We start from the raw sequence: 17566 nt of genomic DNA on the forward strand, positions 1-17566 counted from the left end.
GGAAGGGAAAGAAAAAAAGGAAGAAGAAGAAAAATGCAAGCTTGAAGAAGAGACAATATTAAAGAAGGTGGGAAAGAATCTCAGCAGAGAGAGAGAAAACAGAAGACTAACAGGAAAACTGTGGGAATGTTCAGGGATGCAGGAGAGGATATATTGTTTGATTATATCCTTTCCAACTTGTGTTAACGATTTCTACAATTTAGCAGAGTAACATTCCCCTTTTTAAACTTGCACAGAGGATGCGTTTGCTCAGACTCGCTAAAGCCTCTGAAATAACTATCCTTGGTAATTTCCCCTTTAGCCCTCATAAAAAGATAGACATGAAACAATCTTCTATAAAAGTATAAAAAGAGTTTACTCACTCACTCATTCTGTTCACAGATGGATCCCAGAAGGCAGACTTAAGTTACAAAAGTAATATACCTGGAACCTATCCCATAAAGAGACAGCTCCTTTGTCCTCTCTTGGCTGGAAGCCAATAGAGCACCTTAGGCTAGGCAGATGTTGCTTCTTCGACAAATGTAGTCAGAGAGATGGCGGCCTCCACTGAGGTATTTTGTTACCTGCATAGGTGAGGCCACGCCCACCTCTGGTCACATGTAAAGGAAGTCTGTCCCAGCCTAGGAGGAAACAGGAAGTTCTGACTGGCTGGTCCAGACTTCTCCTTTTTATGTCCACTCTAGGGATGTTGTATTTGACTGCTCTTGTGTTTCACATCCCACAAAAACTGCTAAAAAGAGCTTTTCCTCAAGCAGAGATTTTTCTCAGACTTATGTTGATGGGGCACTTTGCCGCTGACTAATATTGACCTGAAAGAAGTAGAAAACTTGGGGAGGGGCAGAAATAAGACATCGTCTTTATTGCACATTCATGACCATTTATGCTCATGATCCTATTTGGGCAGCTGCAAGCAATCCCATTTCCAATACTGTTTTGGGGTAGTCACACCACTTCACTTCCAATCAGTGCACATCCTGTAACTTCCTGCTGAAACCCTGTAACTTTATATACCACCAGTGTTCGGGTTTATGTTTGTTCTTTTGCTGTGCTATAGCCCACCCAGACAGCAATAATGTGGAAGCATTGCAGAACAAACTAAAACAGAATAAATCCACCATCCTTAACACACCATTACTGTGTCAAGAACACACTGAGGAATACACCCCCAATAAAATACTACTGGGCTGGAGTGGCCCTTGATTTGCATCAGATTGAATATCATGTGTAAGGGACGTGGGTGGCGCTGTGGGTTCAACCACAGAGCCTAAGGCTTGCCGATCAGAAGGTCGGTGGTTTGAATCCCCGCGACGGGTGAGCTCCCATTGCTCGGTCCCTGCTCCTGCCAATCTAGCAATTCGAAAGCACATCAAAGTGCAAGTAGATAAATAGGTATCGCTCCGGCGGGAAGGTAAACGGCATTTCCGTGCGCTGCTCTGGTTTGCCAGAAGCAGCTTAGTCATGCTGGCCACATGACCCGGAAGCTGTACGCCAGCTCCCTCGGCCAATATAGCGAAATGAGCGCCGCAACCCCAGAGTCGGCCATGACTGGACCTAATGGTCCTTTACCTTTACCTTTTATATCATGTGTGAAGTTTAAACCTGCATATATTCTCCAGAACATCCAAATATGAAAGTGTCAAGTGCCATAAGTGCTGTGTGTGTGTGTTGGGGAGGGGCAGACAGGTACGATTTAGGGGAAGTGGGCAAAGTTTGATGCCACTAACCTGAGGTTAAATTAAATGGTAAAAGAGAGATCTAAGAGCAGGGGTTGGCAACCTGCTGCCCATGGGCCACAAGCGGCCCACAGGGGTCATTTAAACAGCCCACAAGCTGCCCCTGAACTGAGCCGCCCGCTCGACGAGTCCCTGTGTGCTGTGCTAAACCACTGCAGTGCAGAGCGGGGACTCACTTCCGCAGTGCTGGAAATCGCATCTGCGCAGATGTGATCCAGCCCCCAGAGTGATCTCTGCGGGAGTGAACCGGCCCAGGTGAGGTAAACCTTTCTGACCCCTGTCTAAGAGTATTTGTTGTGGTTACTTTTTTAAACCTTGTAAGGCTGATATTAGTGTTATCAGTATAATATGAACAGGCCCATTGTTTTTCAGAAGCAAAGGCATTTTGCTCTTAGCACGCACACCTAGTATATAGGGGTTTCAAAATCACAATAACAAGAAACAGGGAGCTTGCCAGACACAGAGGTGCTGCCGAGGAAAAAGCTCATCTGACCATCCCAGGTCAGCTCTGTTCTCTCCTCCAGACCCAGTTGATTCCTGTCAGCATTCGTCTTCTGTCCTCTGGGTCTTGCTACGACTCTCTTACTTCTTCCTGGACCACCTCACTTCCATCTAAGCTCTGCAGGGGCACTTCAGAAATAACACTGTGTGTGCTCTGAAAGCAATAAAATAGAATGAATGCCATTCATGGTGTGGAAAGGGTGGGTGTCAGGACTAAGGCACCGGGACAGAGGTTTCCCCAATCAGTGCACCGTTCTCCCAATTAGCATTTTTCTTCTTTCACAGCTGCATTTGCCATACTGGTGAAAATATATATTTATCAGTATTCCCTGTCTCTCTGATCTGGTGCCCTCCTCCTCCTCTTCTTAAAAAATTGGGAGATCCTGATCCCATATCTCCTGGGCTACAAGTAATTTGGCCCTCAGGTGTTCTCTCTAAAAGTGCATTGTGTGAATAAGATAAATGTGTTTTCACGCCTATGTCAGACGTACAACTCCCATGGTATCTGTACTGTGACCACATCTTTCTCTCCCTCAGAACTCAAGATATCTCAAAATCTCACTGCTAGCCTATGATCTTCCTACAGCAAAATCCATGACTCTAGTCTTTCCCTGTCTCACTCCCCTCTCCCTTTTTCTGTATCTCTAGTTCCAAAGAGGTGAGGGCGGGCTCTTGCTTTTGTCCCTGGCCTAACATATTGTCTCCCTGCAGATTGTGTCCAAAGGGAAGATTGCCTTCAGTGGAAAGAAGCAGGTGCCAATTGGTCAGGATGAGAGTAAGTGGGAAAACTATACTGTTCCATCAAATAAGCCTCATGGGAAGCACCAGGCGTTATCAAGATGAACATGCTTGGTGCGCCTGATCTGCCTGGTCTGGTGTTTCTTTCAGTTATTATTCAATTTCAAACCCACCTTTCAAACAGGCCATTTCAGATCTGCAAGGCAACCTATGATAAGAGCAGAATAAAATAATAACACCATGCTAAAAATACTATAAAATTTCAAATTAAGGTATCATATCAGAAACAAACATTGCCAGCAGCATGAGATCTAATAAAACAATAGCACAAAACATGGTGCCTAAGAGTTTATGTCTGAACTGAGTCCTAATGTTCTGCTTTCTTCTTTAGCCCATTACAATTATACAGCAGAAGATCTGAACTGACATGAAAAATCCCAAATAATCTCCCTATTTTAATTGTCACTCCGTATGTGTGTGTTTACATATCATAAAAAGGTAAGATTGTCATCACGCAGCAGTTTGCTTGGCTTCCAATAGGTGGCATTGCAAACTGCAGTGTGATCACAGCCTTCTGAAAGCTGCTGATTGATCTTAGCAGCTTTGGAGTATGAGAAGAGAAACAGAGGTGGGAGACAGAAGTGGGCATTCCAGGGGTGCTGGAACAGCTCTAAAGGTAATAGGAAGGGGTGGTTTGGCAAGTTCTCAGGAGAGGGGGTGGGTAGATTTTGCAAGGTATAGAGGAGGGGTTGGTAGTTTTGGGGTTGTGTGAGGAGAGGAAGTGTGTTTGGCAAGGTGTAAGAGGCAGTAGGTTTGGTGAGAGGGTTTGGTGCAGAGTTGGTGGGTGAAGCGACACAAGCAGGGGTGCAGCCCCAGCTTGGAGAGCATGTACAGTGCTAGACATAACTTCCTGACACTGAGCAGAATTAAACCTTAGAAGCGATTCCTGAGGTTTTTCACTTGGCAAAGATCTCATTCTAAAGGTTTTGTTTTTAAGCAGTTGTGGGTTAAACCACAGAGCTCCCGTTGCTCGGTCCCAGCTCCTGCCAACCTAGCAGTTCAAAAGCACGTCAAAGTGCAAGTAGATAAATAGGTACCACTCCGGCGGGAAGGTAAATGGCGTTTCTGTGCGCTGCTCTGGTTTGCCAGAAGCAGCTTAGTCATGCTGGCCACATGACCCGGAAGCTGTACGCCAGCTCCCTCGGCCAATATAGCGAAATGAGCGCCGCAACCCCAGAGTCGATCACGACTGGACCTAATGGTCAGGGGTCCCTTTATCTTTACTATCAGATCCACAGTCAGTGTCTTCAGGTAAGGTGAATTACCAAAGTGGACTGCTAGGCGGACCTAAACAGATGGAAACGGGTTTATTTTAGAACTCACCACGTGGTGCAGAATGGAATTTCTTCTTGGCAATAAACCAGTTATTAGGTTGAAGAGATGAGGGTTGGAATACTCCTGCAATGCGCAGGTGGTCTTGCTTCGTTTGGGGTGGGTCTCCTTGATTTTCTTAGCTTTACCACCATCTGGTAGAAGTGAGATTCACAGGGATGTTTTTTCTCATGCTGTAAGACATGGTTGCTCTCCTTCTCTTTCCTTTCCCACCATTCTCCCTTCCCCCTGACCCAGCTCTGAAAGGCACCTTCTCCCTCACCTTGTCTACGAGCTCTGACCTGGCACCCACAGTCAGGCTTCTGCTGTACGCTGTGTTTCTGGATGGCGAAGTGGCGGCTGATGTGGATAATTTCAGAATAGAGAAGTGCTTCAAACACAAGGTTAGTACATATAGTTCCTGGGACAGCAAAGTGGCGCACAGGGCAAGAAGGGAGCACATATTATGCATATAGATTCAGGTAGGTAGCCGTGTTGGTTTGACACAGTTGAAATATATTTTTAAAAATTTTTAAAAAACTAAGTTTGTTCTTGGTATAAGCTTTTGTGTGCATGCACACTTCTTCAGATACCAAGGACAAACTTAATTGGTCTCTAAGGTGCCACTGGACGATTTTTAATTTATATATATATATATATATATATATATATATATATATATATATATATATATATATATATTATGCATATGTGTGGCTCAAGGCAGATGGGCTGAAAGTTCTATGATAGAGCCATCACTCTCCATATTTGCACCCATTTTGCTTTCTCACTAGGATGGTTTAAATCACACACACACACACACACACACACACACACACACACACACAGGCAAGCATTAAAATAGTATGTGACGTACAGTGGTGTAGCATGGGGGGCATGGCTATACTGTAGTGCTTTGCTAGTCCTGCTCAGCGTGACCTGAGCATTGTCCATCGCTGTGGTTGAGAGAGCAGCATAAGATGGGGGAAAGAGCAGGAGAGTCCCAGGAGCCGCAAACTCAGCTGCCGCCACCTTCTCTCCAGTCCACTCCAGTGTGGTGTAGTGGTTAAGAGCGGTGGACTCGTAATCTGGTGAACGGGGTTCGCGTCTCCGCTCCTCCACATGCAGCTGCTGGGTGACCTTGGGCTAGTCACACTTCTCTGAAGTCTCTCAGCCCCACTCACCTCACAGAGTGTTTGTTGTGGGGGAGGAAGGGAAAGGAGAATGTGAGCCACTTTGAGACGCCTTCGGGTAGTGATAAAGCGGGATATCAAATCCAAACTCTTCTCTTCTTCTTCTCTTCCACTCCTATCCTTGACCTGCTCCATTCTGGTCAACAATTGGCCACTTCTGTTGCTCTGCCTCTATTGTTAGCTCATTCTCTGAGCATCCAGCTACTGCTTTGCCACTGTAAGAAAGAAGGAAAGGAATACACTGGAGTGGTGTTTGCAAGGTGGATTCCAAGTAGGAAATGCACAGAGTTCTGTGAGATACAGTGTTTAAAAATAAAGCAAGCAATTTATGTGGAACAATCCTGCAGTACACTGGAGCATTGCTTTATGTACAGTGGTAAGGTAAAGGTAAAGGTAAAGGTACCCCTGCCCGTACGGGCCAGTCTTGACAGACTCTGGGGTTGTGCGCCCATCTCAATCAAGAGGCCAGGGGCCAGCGCTGTCCGGAGACACTTCCGGGTCACGTGGCCAGCGTGACAAAGCTGCATCTGGCGAGCCAGAGCCGCACACGGAAACGCCGTTTACCTTCCCGCTGGTAAGCGGTCCCTATTTATCTACTTGCACCCGGAGGTGCTTTCGAACTGCTAGGTTGGCAGGCGCTGGGACCGAGCAGCGGGAGCGCACCCCGCCGCAGGGATTCGAACCGCCGACCTTTCGATCGGCAAGTCCTAGGCGCTGAGGCTTTAACCCACAGCGCCACCTGCGTCCCTCCATGTACAGTGGTACCTCAGGTTAAGTACTTAATTCGTTCCAGAGGTCCGTACTTAACCTGAAACTGTTCTTAACCTGAAGCACCACTTTAGCTAATGGGGCCTCCCACTGCTGCCACACCGCCAGAGCACAATTTCTGTTCTCATCCTGAAGCAAAGTTCTTAACCTGAAGCACTATTTCTGGGTTAGCGGAGTCTGTAACCTGAAGCGTATGTAACCCGAGGTACCACTGTATTTTAAGCACTGACAAAATGAACAAGGATTGTTCCGCACTTCGGTTCCCAGACATGGTAAAACTTACAATCTCTGGATTTCTGTAAATATTAACTTCACACACACACACACACACACACACTTCCTAAATTAAGTACAGCCATACCTTGGTTTTCGAACAGCTTAGTTCTTGAACGTTTTGGCACCCGAACGTCGCAAACCCAAAAGTGACTGTTCCGGTTGGCGAACTATTTTTGGAAGCTGAACATCCAATGGGGCTTATTTGGCTTCCAATTGGCTGCAGGACCTTCCTGCAGCCAATCAGAAGCCACACTTTGGTTTTTGAACGTTTTGGAAGTTGAACAGACTTCCGGAATGGATTCCATTTGACTTCCAAGATACAACTGTAATGCTGTTGACCGTGGTTAGGCTGGGTTTCACTGGAGTTGAAGACGTAGGGGAACGCATAATCACCAGCAACGTTACAGATCACCCCTCTGAAATAAAAGTGTGTTTCACACCTGAATAAATAGCACTGTAATTATGGTGAAATTTTTTTAAAAGTAAAAGTAAAAAAAACCTAGATGACGTGACAATAGTGGGGTAACATAAATGCAAAGGAATGCAGTGTTCACAGTAAACATCATCTAGATCAGTCAGTGCAACCTGCTGCCCTCCAAATGCCTGGGGCTGATGTGAGCTGTAGTCAAAAACATCTGGAAGGAGGGCACCAGGCTGATCTAGATTCTATATAAAAACTGAGTGATTGAGAGGAGAAAAATAGTAGTCTTCCCTCTGCATCTTTTCTCTCTTTGGTGTTCTAAATTATTGCTTTTCAGTTCAGGTTTTCCATCTGAAAATCTGTCTCCATCCACAGGTGACTCTGGGCTTCTCTGAGACAGAGGAACTTCCAGGAGCAAAGGTCAACCTGCAAATCGAAGCTGCCCCTGGTGCACTGTGCTCTCTCCGTGCTGTGGACAAAAGTGTCGCGCTGAAGGCAAATGCAACACTGACCCCAGAGGAAGTAAGAAAACTCATACTTCCCTCTTAGGCTCAATCAATTCCACTATTAGTGCCTCTGATAAGGCCTGATAAGTTTTGATGGATGCAATAATGGAATACTAAATGGTTTAGTTTTTGTAAAATATGCAGGGATTTATGATATGCAAAATGATCAATAGAAAGAGAAGAAGGGAAGTCATTAATATTTTAAGATTGTTTAAATGAGTTTTTTAAATTGTAAAACAGAAATTTAATAAAAATTACATTTTTAAAAAAAAATAATAATTCTATGATTATTAATTCCAGTATTATTCCTCCTCTACCACTGACCTAAAAAAGGAGGCAGGCTATATTATAGTACAGGAAGAACACTTGTCAACTCAAATACAATTTTGTGGAGATAAGTTCCTCTGTAGTTAATAGGGGTACCAGAATGAATATAAACACAGCAGATACCACATCTTAATCCCAAGAATGAAATTAAATGGGCGTGACCTGGAGTAAGATGGAATGAAATTCAAGGTTATGCATTTTGGGATAAAAAATGTTCATATCAACTGTGGGACTTGGGTCAGCTCAAACTCAATCCAGAAATCTCTGCTTTCAGGTGTATCAACATATTGAGTCTAGTGTGATTGGCTCCAGAGGGTTTTACTTTGACCTGGAAGACTTTGAGCCATATCCTTGTCTACCTTCTGAGGGTACAAAGACAAAACGGTCCATTATGGCCCCCTGGTTCCAAGCCCAGGGTGATGCCTACAGCCTGTTCAAAGTGAGTACCATCTGTTCCTAATCCAGTCTTCTCTGAAACCTCCTTTGTTTTGGATTGTCAATGGCATACGTTCTGATGGTTCCCAGGATCATTAAATAAGGAGGAGCTTCCAAGGTTTGTCCTGTGATTTACAGCTCATGGTTTTTCTGGGACTGTTAAACTACAAGCCCAGATTCAGATGACACACTAAACCAATCTATAGATAAGCTCAGCGCAGTAACAACTGAGGAGCAAAGAGAACTTAGTGAGTCAGGAACTCTCTAAAGCTTGCATTTTGCAGGTATGTCATATAATTTGGATGCCATATAATTGTAACAGAGACGGAGATGGTTGAGGCTAGTGCATCATCTTGTCATGTTGCTTGAAAGCATGTTGTTTGTCATGCTTTCTGCTTGTGCATGCTGAGAATGTTGATAACTTTCTTGAAGGGATGAAGCCTACCAGCTGATCCTTGCCCTTCTTGGCTAGTGAACTCTGCCAGACCTGGGCAGGGATGTGGACCTCAGAAGTCCTCCTGAAGACTTATTTCCAGTCTGGCTTCAGACCCAGTTTTGGAACTGAAAAGGACTTTTTCTGCTTCTCTTGGATCTTTCAGCAGGTTTCAGTACTTTCAACCATGGTATCCTTCTGGACCAGTCCAGTCTACAGCAGCTCCAGTTCTTCTTGGAGAATTGGTCTCAGAAAATGGCGTTGGGGGATTTCCATTCCAATGGGATTTCTTGGGGTTCTGTTCTATTGCCCAAACTTATCAGTATCCACATGAGAAGTCATTTGGAGGTTTGGGCTGAAGTGTCATTAATATGTAGATGGAACCCAGTTTATACCTCACTTTTCTACCTGCTTGTCCCAGGAGAGCTGTTGAATTTATGAATCAGTGTTTGGAGACTGTACAAGGTTGGAAAAGCGTAAACAATTGGAACTTAATCTTCACAAGAATAAGGTGCTGTTGGTGCTTCTTGGGAAAGCTCATATGATGGTGTTGGCCAGGGATGCCTTATTACCAGCCTCATCTGTTATGCTAGCTGTCACCCTATTTGGAGAGCACCAAATTTACAACTGTTGTCCATGCACTAGTGACTTCCAGGCTGGACAAGTGCAATGCACTCTTATTTTGAGGATGGTTTAGAAACCTCAACGTGGGATGCAGGTGGCGCTGTGGGTTAAAGCCTCAGCGCCTAGGACTTGCCGATCGAAAGGTCGGCGGTTCGAATCCCTGTGGCGGGGTGCGCTCCCGCTGCTCGGTCCCAGCGCCTACCAACCTAGCAGTTCGAAAGCACCTCCAGGTGCAAGTAGATAAATAGGGACCGCTTACCAGCGGGAAGGTAAACGGCGTTTCCGTGTGCGGCTCTGGCTCTGGCCAGAGCAGCGATGTCACGCTGGCCACGTGACCCGGAAGTGTCTCCGGACAGCGCTGGCCCCGGCCTCTTAAGTGAGATGGGTGCACAACCCCAGAGTCTGTCAAGACTGGCCCGTACGGGCAGGGGTACCTTTACCTTTTTTAGAAACCTCAACTATGGCAGAATGCAACGGCCTGACTACTAGTTAAGGCTGAGTGGCTGAATATTGTGCCACTAAGGCAGGGGTAGGCAACCTAAGGCCCGTGAGCCGGATGCAGCCCAATCGCCTTCTCAATCTGGCACATGGATCAGCGTGTTTTTACATGAGTAGAATGTGTCCTTTTATGTATCTCTGGGTTATTTGTGAGGCCTGCCTGGTGTTTTTACATGAGCAGAATGTGTGCTTTTATTTAAAATGCATCTCTGGGTTATTTGTGGGGCATAGGAATTCGTTCATTTCCCCCCCCCAAAAAAAAAAAATATATAGTCTGGCCCACCACATGGTCTGAGGGACAGTGGACCGGCCCACAGCTGAAAAAGGTTGCTGACCCTTGCACTAAGGCATTTCCAGGCCGAGTTCAAAGTCCTGGTTATAACCTTAAAATCCATTAATGGTTGAAGACCAGGTTCTCTTAAGGACTGCCTGCACCTGTTTCAATCTGCCCATACCTTAAGATCCTAATTGGAGATTTCTTGAGTTGCCAGTCTGTGCAAATAATTAGGCCTTTTCAGAAGTGGCCCCACAATTATGGAATATGTTTCTAAGTGAGATCAGGCAAGCATTAAGGCCCATTGCTCATTTTTAATGGGCCTTAATGACCCTTTTTATCATGAATTTGGGAAGCTAATCTGGATTATCAGTGTTGGCTGTTGTGGTGATGGTTGTTTTAGAGCTAGATGAGCTATTTTGTTGGTTTGTATGTTCGCAGGATAGAATTGGATATTTTAATTTTTCAACTGCCTTTCCTGTTGGATTTTATGAATTTGAGAGGCAGCTTGCCTGAAAAGTGATCTATAGGCCATTCAAATAAAAAATAAAAAAATTGTGTTCCACAAAGAACAAGGGGGGCGGGGGGGAAACATGATACAATGCACATGAAGTGGGAAGCATAACACACCAGTGTGTTTCTGTGAAATGTGTGCCCGTGTGTGCCTATAAATCTGGAGCTACATTTTGTAATCTTAAAAGAGGCTTCTGTTTTGTGGTCTATATGTGCATTCTTGTAACGTGGGAATATAAAGTAGTGACCTAAAAATGTCAATTTCAGAGTCTTCAGAGAAATCGTTTTCTTTTAGGCAAAGATATGAAGCCAACAGGGCAAAAAATATTGCCTCAGATAAACCTCATCTCCTCCTCTATTTCCCTTGATTGACACCTGAGCAGAGTTCAATGTTGTAACACAACGTAATATGCAGCGTGTGAGTCTCAAATCATTTTTGTGGAATTGTGGGTCAAACCTTGTACACATCCATTATTGGAACGCAGAGCATTTTGCAATGATTTCCCTGCCAGAGATTCAAATGACCTTGCCTCATATAATTTTTCTTTCATTTCATGTTGCTCTCATATGCCACCCCTCACTTTTCTCTTTGATTTTTACAGCAATTAAATATGAAAGTTATAACCAACACCAAAATTAAGAAGCCAGTGTCCTGTAGATTGCCAGAAATGGCACCTGTTCGCTATAGCTTAGGTGAGAATCACAATCATAATTTGACAGTTTCTCAACTGGAGTCTCCCTTTGGCAGGGTGGGATATAACAAGACTCATCCTTTTTATCTACCTTTCCTTTTATTGAACCCTTGGCTAGAGACAGATCATGCTTTTAAAGAGCTGTATAGGTTTTTGAAACATTGCAGAAGCGCAAGCATGCCAAATCTGTGAACAGAAATAATTATGGGAGGAATTTGCAAATATTTATCATGGGAAATGATTGCCCTATTATATTACCTTCAGATTCCAGGATGGGGTGGATTTCCATTCCCAGTTCTCTCCTGCTTGACCATCTTTGATTTCTGCTTCTTTGATTTCTGCAAAGGAGTAGGACTAGGTGGCATTGCACCGGCTGTGCCTAATGTTGCTTCCAGGAGTGAAGTGGTGCCTGAGGCTTTTTCTTCGGTCCCCGGGAAAGCAGAGGAAGCCAAACCCAGGACGTACTTTCCAGAGACTTGGGTTTGGGCTCTGGTCCCTGTCAAGTAAGTAAAACTCTGCTGGGGAGGGAACCAAATGCCATGTGGGAACAGGAAGTATCTTGCTTGGCCATCACTCATTTAGCGCTCACCTTTTGCTCCATGCTTCCCAGGCACAGACACACAATCTAAAGCCTTTGCTTTTGTTTGGTTTTGTTGCTCTGGAGCTTTCCCCACCAAAAACTCGGTCTTTAAAGTTGAAGTGCAACAAACATCTATTGGGGTTTTCTGAGGCTTGATGTTCGCTCCAATTTGACATTTTGCTCTTCTTCTTCTTCCACTCAGCTGGCATTATCTTAAGGCTATATTTTGTATTGTACATTGGCGTTTTATATAATAATTTCAAAAATGCATCTTTCTAATGTTTCTCTGAAAGCCTGCCCAGTGCCAGAAGTTTATGCTTATATCACTTACGAACCAGAGGTGTGCATTTGTAATTTTGTGGGGCTCGGATGGTGTCATTATACTGCTCATTATCATGCAGTATATACTTGCTCTACGGGAGCACAGGGGGCGGCGGGGGGAACTCTAGTAAAGTGGAAAATTCCACAAAAATAGGCAACTATTCTGTTCTTCCCACTGATTGCAAGTTTGTACCAACAGCGGGGGGGGGGCGGACGTGGGTGGCGCTGTGGGTTAAACCACAGAGCCTAGGACTTGCCGATCAGAAGGTCGGCGGTTTGAATCCCCGCAACGGGGTGAGCTCCCGTTGCTCGGTCCCAGCTCCTGCCAACCTAGCAGTTCGAAAGCACATCAAAGTGCAAGTAGATAAATAGGTACCGCTCCGGCGGGAAGGTAAACGGTGTTTCCGTGTGCTGCTCTGGTTCGCCAGAAGCGGCTTAGTCATGCTGGCCACATGACCTGGAAGCTGTACACTGGCTCCCTCGGCCAATAAAGTGTGATGAGTGCCGCAACCCCAGAGTCGGTCACGACTGGACCTAATGGTCAGGGGTCCCTTTACCAACAGCGGGAGTGCAGACCTCTCTGTAATATTTCCTGAAGCAGGTTTCTCTTTTGGTGAGGCCCACAACATTTTCATAAACACCAGTGGCAGAGAGTATAAATTCTTATACTTCCATCTCCAAATTCCTCTATTCTAACTGAGACCTAGCACAGAACTAGAGGCTTGGTTAAACTCATACTTGGAGGTGTGCTCCTCTGACCAAACAAACTTATATTCTGGTGATATTGGTTTTGCCTTAGCAGTGAACGACTCAGTTTTCTTGTCACTGAGGAAGTGACCTCTCTTCCTGTTCTTCAGCGAGGAGGGGAAAGCAACTTACCCGGTCACCGCTCCAGACACGATCACGGAGTGGAACGCTGATGCCTTCTGTGTGGCCGACATTGGCTTCGGACTCGCCCAACAAGCCAAGTTCCGGGTCTTCAAGCCGTTTTTTGTGGATCTGAGCCTGCCGTATTCTGTGGTCCGTGGGGAGACCTTGCTGCTAAAGTCCACCGTCTTCAATTACATGAAGGAATGTATCCAGGTTAGTGTCCATTGAGAACAAGCAAACAAGCTTCCCTTATATGTGTATCCAGAAAGAAAGGGGTGGAGGGAACCCCACAAGATAGAGATGGAGGCTGGGGGGCTGGACTTCACCAGGGCCTTGCCCGTCCTACACCTGTACTCACCTGTCTCTCCCAAGGGACAGGTCAGTAATTTTCCCTCCTCCCCCCACCACTCTGCGTTCAGTGTTGAGGGGACAGCTTGCATTTCTTGCTGTGGGTGAAGAAGCAGAAGCTCCACTTTGGATGTGCCACAGAAGTGTGGACAACAGGAAGCACAAGGCAGCCCCATCCCCTTCATGGCAGAAGAGGTCCATAGAGCACATTCCCTCCTCGCCCCCAAGTCCTGGGAACCTGCAGTTCTCCTCCCACAGCAACCCCTGAGTGTGCTTTAAAGGTGTGGTGTGTGCACAGCCCCATATGCAACACAGCCTTATTGCTGCAAGAGGCCAGAAGAGGCCAGAAAGCCACCCAGTCTGATCTGCTGCCAAGGCCTAGGGATGTCCATCTGCTGCCCCCTTCCTCTTCCCCACAGCCACAATTCAGGCCACCAGCTGAGGGGCTCACAGAGGAACAGCCATGAGGGGTTTGTGTGAGGAAGCCAAGCCACCCACTCGTAATCCTGAGGGTTTTTGCAAATGGCATAGAGGTCTTCCTATAAACTGTGTTGAGTGAATAAATCTTGCCAATCTGATCTGGGGTGGCATTCCTCACATGTTAATATGGTGCCCCCAAAGCTCAAGGAGGCCCCACTCACTGAGGTCTTACTTGGAACAGTCTACGCCCTACTCAGCTTCCCAATGTGGGGCACCCCTAGGCATGGGGTCTGGCTCTTCCTTCTGGCACAGGCCCATCTCCTGTGCTGCCCGTGCCTCTTCTCTGAATGTTTGCCCCTTGCTTTGGACTCGCTGCTCTGCCTGCTTCACGAGAGTCATTTTGCTGCATCTCCCAGGTGAGAGTGAAGCTGCTGGAGTCGCAGGAGGTGGATGTGAAGCCATGCCCGGCCTGCCAGTTCAGCACCTGCCTCTGTGCTGAGGAGGCCCACACCTTCTCCTGGAACGTGACGGCGACTCAGCTGGGTGAGGTTGAGGCACCTGAGTGGGTGGGAGGAGACTTGCGGCTGCCAAGGGTCCCTCTGTTTCTTCCCCAAAGACCTTGTCATCTGAGGACACTTGACAGAACCAACAGATTCTTCTGTTTGGAAGCCAAGCAGGCATTAAGTGGAATATGGAAAGTAATAAAAATGCCCCCTGCTGAATGTGCTATGGGTTTGTTTCCTCCCCATCCAAGATGGCGTCCCTCCCCAATTTCTGCTAATGGCAGCTGTGCATCAGGGCAGATTTGGGGACTAGGCTACAAAGGAGAGGTTGGGGGTCCATCTCCATTCAAGAACCCTCTATAATAATAATAATAATTTATTATTTATACCCCGCCCATCTGGCTGGGCTTCCCCAACCACTCTGGGCGGCTTCCAATAAAAATATTAAAATACTGTACTACATTACTATACTCCGACCTCTGTCCCTTACATCAGCCTCTTCCCCTCCCTGAGCTCCTGGCACTCATCATGGGTCTGTGCCAATTTTGCCTTCCTCTAGGGCACGTCAATCTCTCGATCACCGCTGAGGCAGAGGAGACGCATGAGCTGTGTGGCAATAAGATTTCCACCACACCTGCGCGAGGCCGGTCAGACACAATGGTCAAATCCCTGCTGGTCAAGGTCAGTGTCTATGTGGCCTTCAGCCCCTGGTGTCCAACTTTGGCTCACAGCTATCAAGTGCCAGCAACTGATTCAGAACTCTGGGTCTCCCCAAAACAGGTTTTTTTGAGGGGGGAATTGTATTCATTGGGTGCTGGGCAGGAGAGGGCCTTTGGATTTTTGCACAACCTCCCTGTTTCCAGGTCTAAGGTGATGTCAGCCAGGGGCTGTGATCAGTTGGAAGGCCTGGCAATTGTGAGAGCTGTTACACAGAGCAGGGGAAAGGCAGAGAAGGGAGAAGGAGATTATTCCCCTGAGAGAGCAGCCCCACTCACCCTCCCATTCTCTTTTCCTCCCACAGCCAGAAGGCGTCCTTGAAGAAGAGACCCACAATGCCTTCCTCTGCTCTTCAGGTGTGCTTAGGCTGCATCCCTTGCTCAGGGCAGCTTGGCTTGTGATGGGGCCCCAGAGAACGCAAGTTGGAGAGAAGAAGGAGTGTTGCTCTGGTTGTCATTGGGCTGGAGACGTGTCTCTTCCCTAGGGCAGTAGTGGGATGCAAACGAGACCAAAGACACACACTCTGTCTCTCTGCTTGCCAAGGGGAGTAGGGATGGGATGGAGAGGGGGTGAAAAACAGCTGAGAGAACACAGTGGCTAAAAACAGACTCACTGAGCTAGCAAGCTCCTAGTCCCATCTTTGCTGTGTGCAAGTCCAACTGCAGATTATGACCACTTGTTTAGAGTATTCAACTGCATTAATTCCTGTTCTTCATCTCCTTTCAGGGGACCCAGTTCACGATGAGGTTTCTCTAAAGCTGCCTGGAGCTGTTGTGGAGGGCTCTGGCCGAGCTACTGTCTCCTGCATTGGTGAGGAAATTTGCCCCCACATTTCTTCCCCATCTCTGGCCACATGAGAGATGAGAGTCCATTACAGATATTCAAACCACGCAGAACAAAGATGGATAAGAGAGAGAGGCAGCCTGGGGGCAGGCTCTGTCCTGTGCACATTCCCTTAGTGTCAGAGGAGAGCCAGCACAATCAGGAATCCCAGGGTCTTGATCATAATCTCCACATGTTTAAATAAAAGTGCATAGTGTTGGATGAGAGCCTGTTGTCTCCACATGCACATTAAACAAAAGTAATGTCCCCCACACAACCTCCAAGGCAAAAACATGCTTTAAAGGATATTCCAGATCAGATGCCCATGTTGATGCCTGACAAGGCCTTGGACGCATGGGGACTTCTTGACAAGTCTGGCCGTGCAGATGCTGGGCTTATCCAAGCAGATTTTATTGGACATAGTTCTCTGAATTTTAGGTGGCAGGTTGTTAGCAGAGAGGAGATTTTTTCCTAGATTCTCTGTAGGAGTTTGGGGAAAGGGCTCACAATGTTTTCTTCCATCGTTTTGTCAACATCCAGGAGACATTATGGGTGCTGCGCTAGAAAACATAGACCAGCTACTTCAAATGCCCTTTGGCTGTGGTGAGCAGAACATGGTAAAATTTGTTCCCAACATCTTTGTCCTCCAATACCTGGAGAAAACGAACCAAGTGACTCCTGAGATCAAAGAGAAGGCAATAGAATACATGAAGAGTGGTGAGTAGAGCATTTCTCTGTCACAAAAATGAGGAGAGGGCTGGCATGGACTGTGCAGATAGCAAAGGGATGGAATAGCGGTGCTATTTTTCTAGAAAAAGCCCCATGTATACCAGCTGTTAATTGCAAGGATAGGATACAAATGAGAGCCACTGTGATGTAGCATTTAGAGTGCTGGTCTATGTGCCTCTCCTTGTTTACTGTGCCTTCTGGCAGTTTCCTCACTGTGAGAAGTGAGGTTACAGGGAACCAAGCAGAGGGCCTTCTCGGTAGTGGCGCCCGTCCTGTGGAACACCCTCCCATCAGATGTCAAGGAAATAAACAACTGCAGTGGTACCTTGGTTCTCAAACTTAATCTGTTCCGGGAGTCTGTTTGACCCCCAAAACAGTTCAAAAACCAAGGCATGGCTTCCGATTGGCTGAAGGAACTTCCTGCACTCAATCGGAAGCCGCGTCGGACATTCAGCTTCCGAAAAACGTTTGCAAACCGGAACACTCACTTCTGGGTTTGCGACGTTCAGGAGCCGATTCATTCGGGAGCCAAGCCATTTGAATAACAAGGTACCACTGTATCTGACTTTTAGAAGACATCAGTAGGCAGTCCTCTTTAGGGAAGTTTTTAATATCTGATGTTTTATTGCGTTTTTAATATTCTGTTTTTTAAAAGGGACGCAGGTGGCGCTGTGGGTTAAAGCCTCAGCGCCTAGGACTTGCCGATCGAAAGGTCGGCGGTTCGAATCCCTGCGGCGGGGTGCGCTCCCGCTGCTCGGTCCCAGCGCCTGCCAACCTAGCAGTTCGAAAGCACCTCCGGGTGCAAGTAGATAAATAGGGACCGCTTACCAGTGGGAAGGTAAACGGCGTTTCCGTGTGCGGCTTTGGCTTGCCAGATGCAGCTTTGTCACGCTGGCCACGTGACCCGGAAGTGTCTGCGGACAGCGCTGGCTCCTGGCCTCTAGAGTGAGATG

At 46.7% G+C, this 17566-nt stretch overlaps 1 protein-coding gene across 1 annotated transcript in view; it reads left to right on the forward strand.

Annotated features, from left to right (window-relative positions):
• Positions 1–17566, forward strand: part of LOC307206216 (alpha-2-macroglobulin-like protein 1) — a 59385-nt gene that overhangs the window by 29325 nt on the left and 12494 nt on the right. Inside the window, exons 14-25 of the mRNA XM_079959139.1 lie at positions 2946–3009; positions 4602–4747; positions 7377–7523; positions 8109–8273; positions 11214–11304; positions 11650–11806; positions 13062–13287; positions 14259–14385; positions 14905–15026; positions 15367–15418; positions 15789–15872; positions 16425–16601. Coding sequence (XP_079815265.1) covers positions 2946–3009; positions 4602–4747; positions 7377–7523; positions 8109–8273; positions 11214–11304; positions 11650–11806; positions 13062–13287; positions 14259–14385; positions 14905–15026; positions 15367–15418; positions 15789–15872; positions 16425–16601 — 1558 coding nt within the window. The remainder of the gene's footprint in view (positions 1–2945; positions 3010–4601; positions 4748–7376; positions 7524–8108; positions 8274–11213; positions 11305–11649; positions 11807–13061; positions 13288–14258; positions 14386–14904; positions 15027–15366; positions 15419–15788; positions 15873–16424; positions 16602–17566) is intronic.

This window comes from Podarcis cretensis (assembly GCF_951804945.1).
Source record: "Podarcis cretensis genome assembly, chromosome: 17".
Taxonomy (NCBI): Eukaryota; Metazoa; Chordata; class Lepidosauria; order Squamata; family Lacertidae; genus Podarcis; species Podarcis cretensis.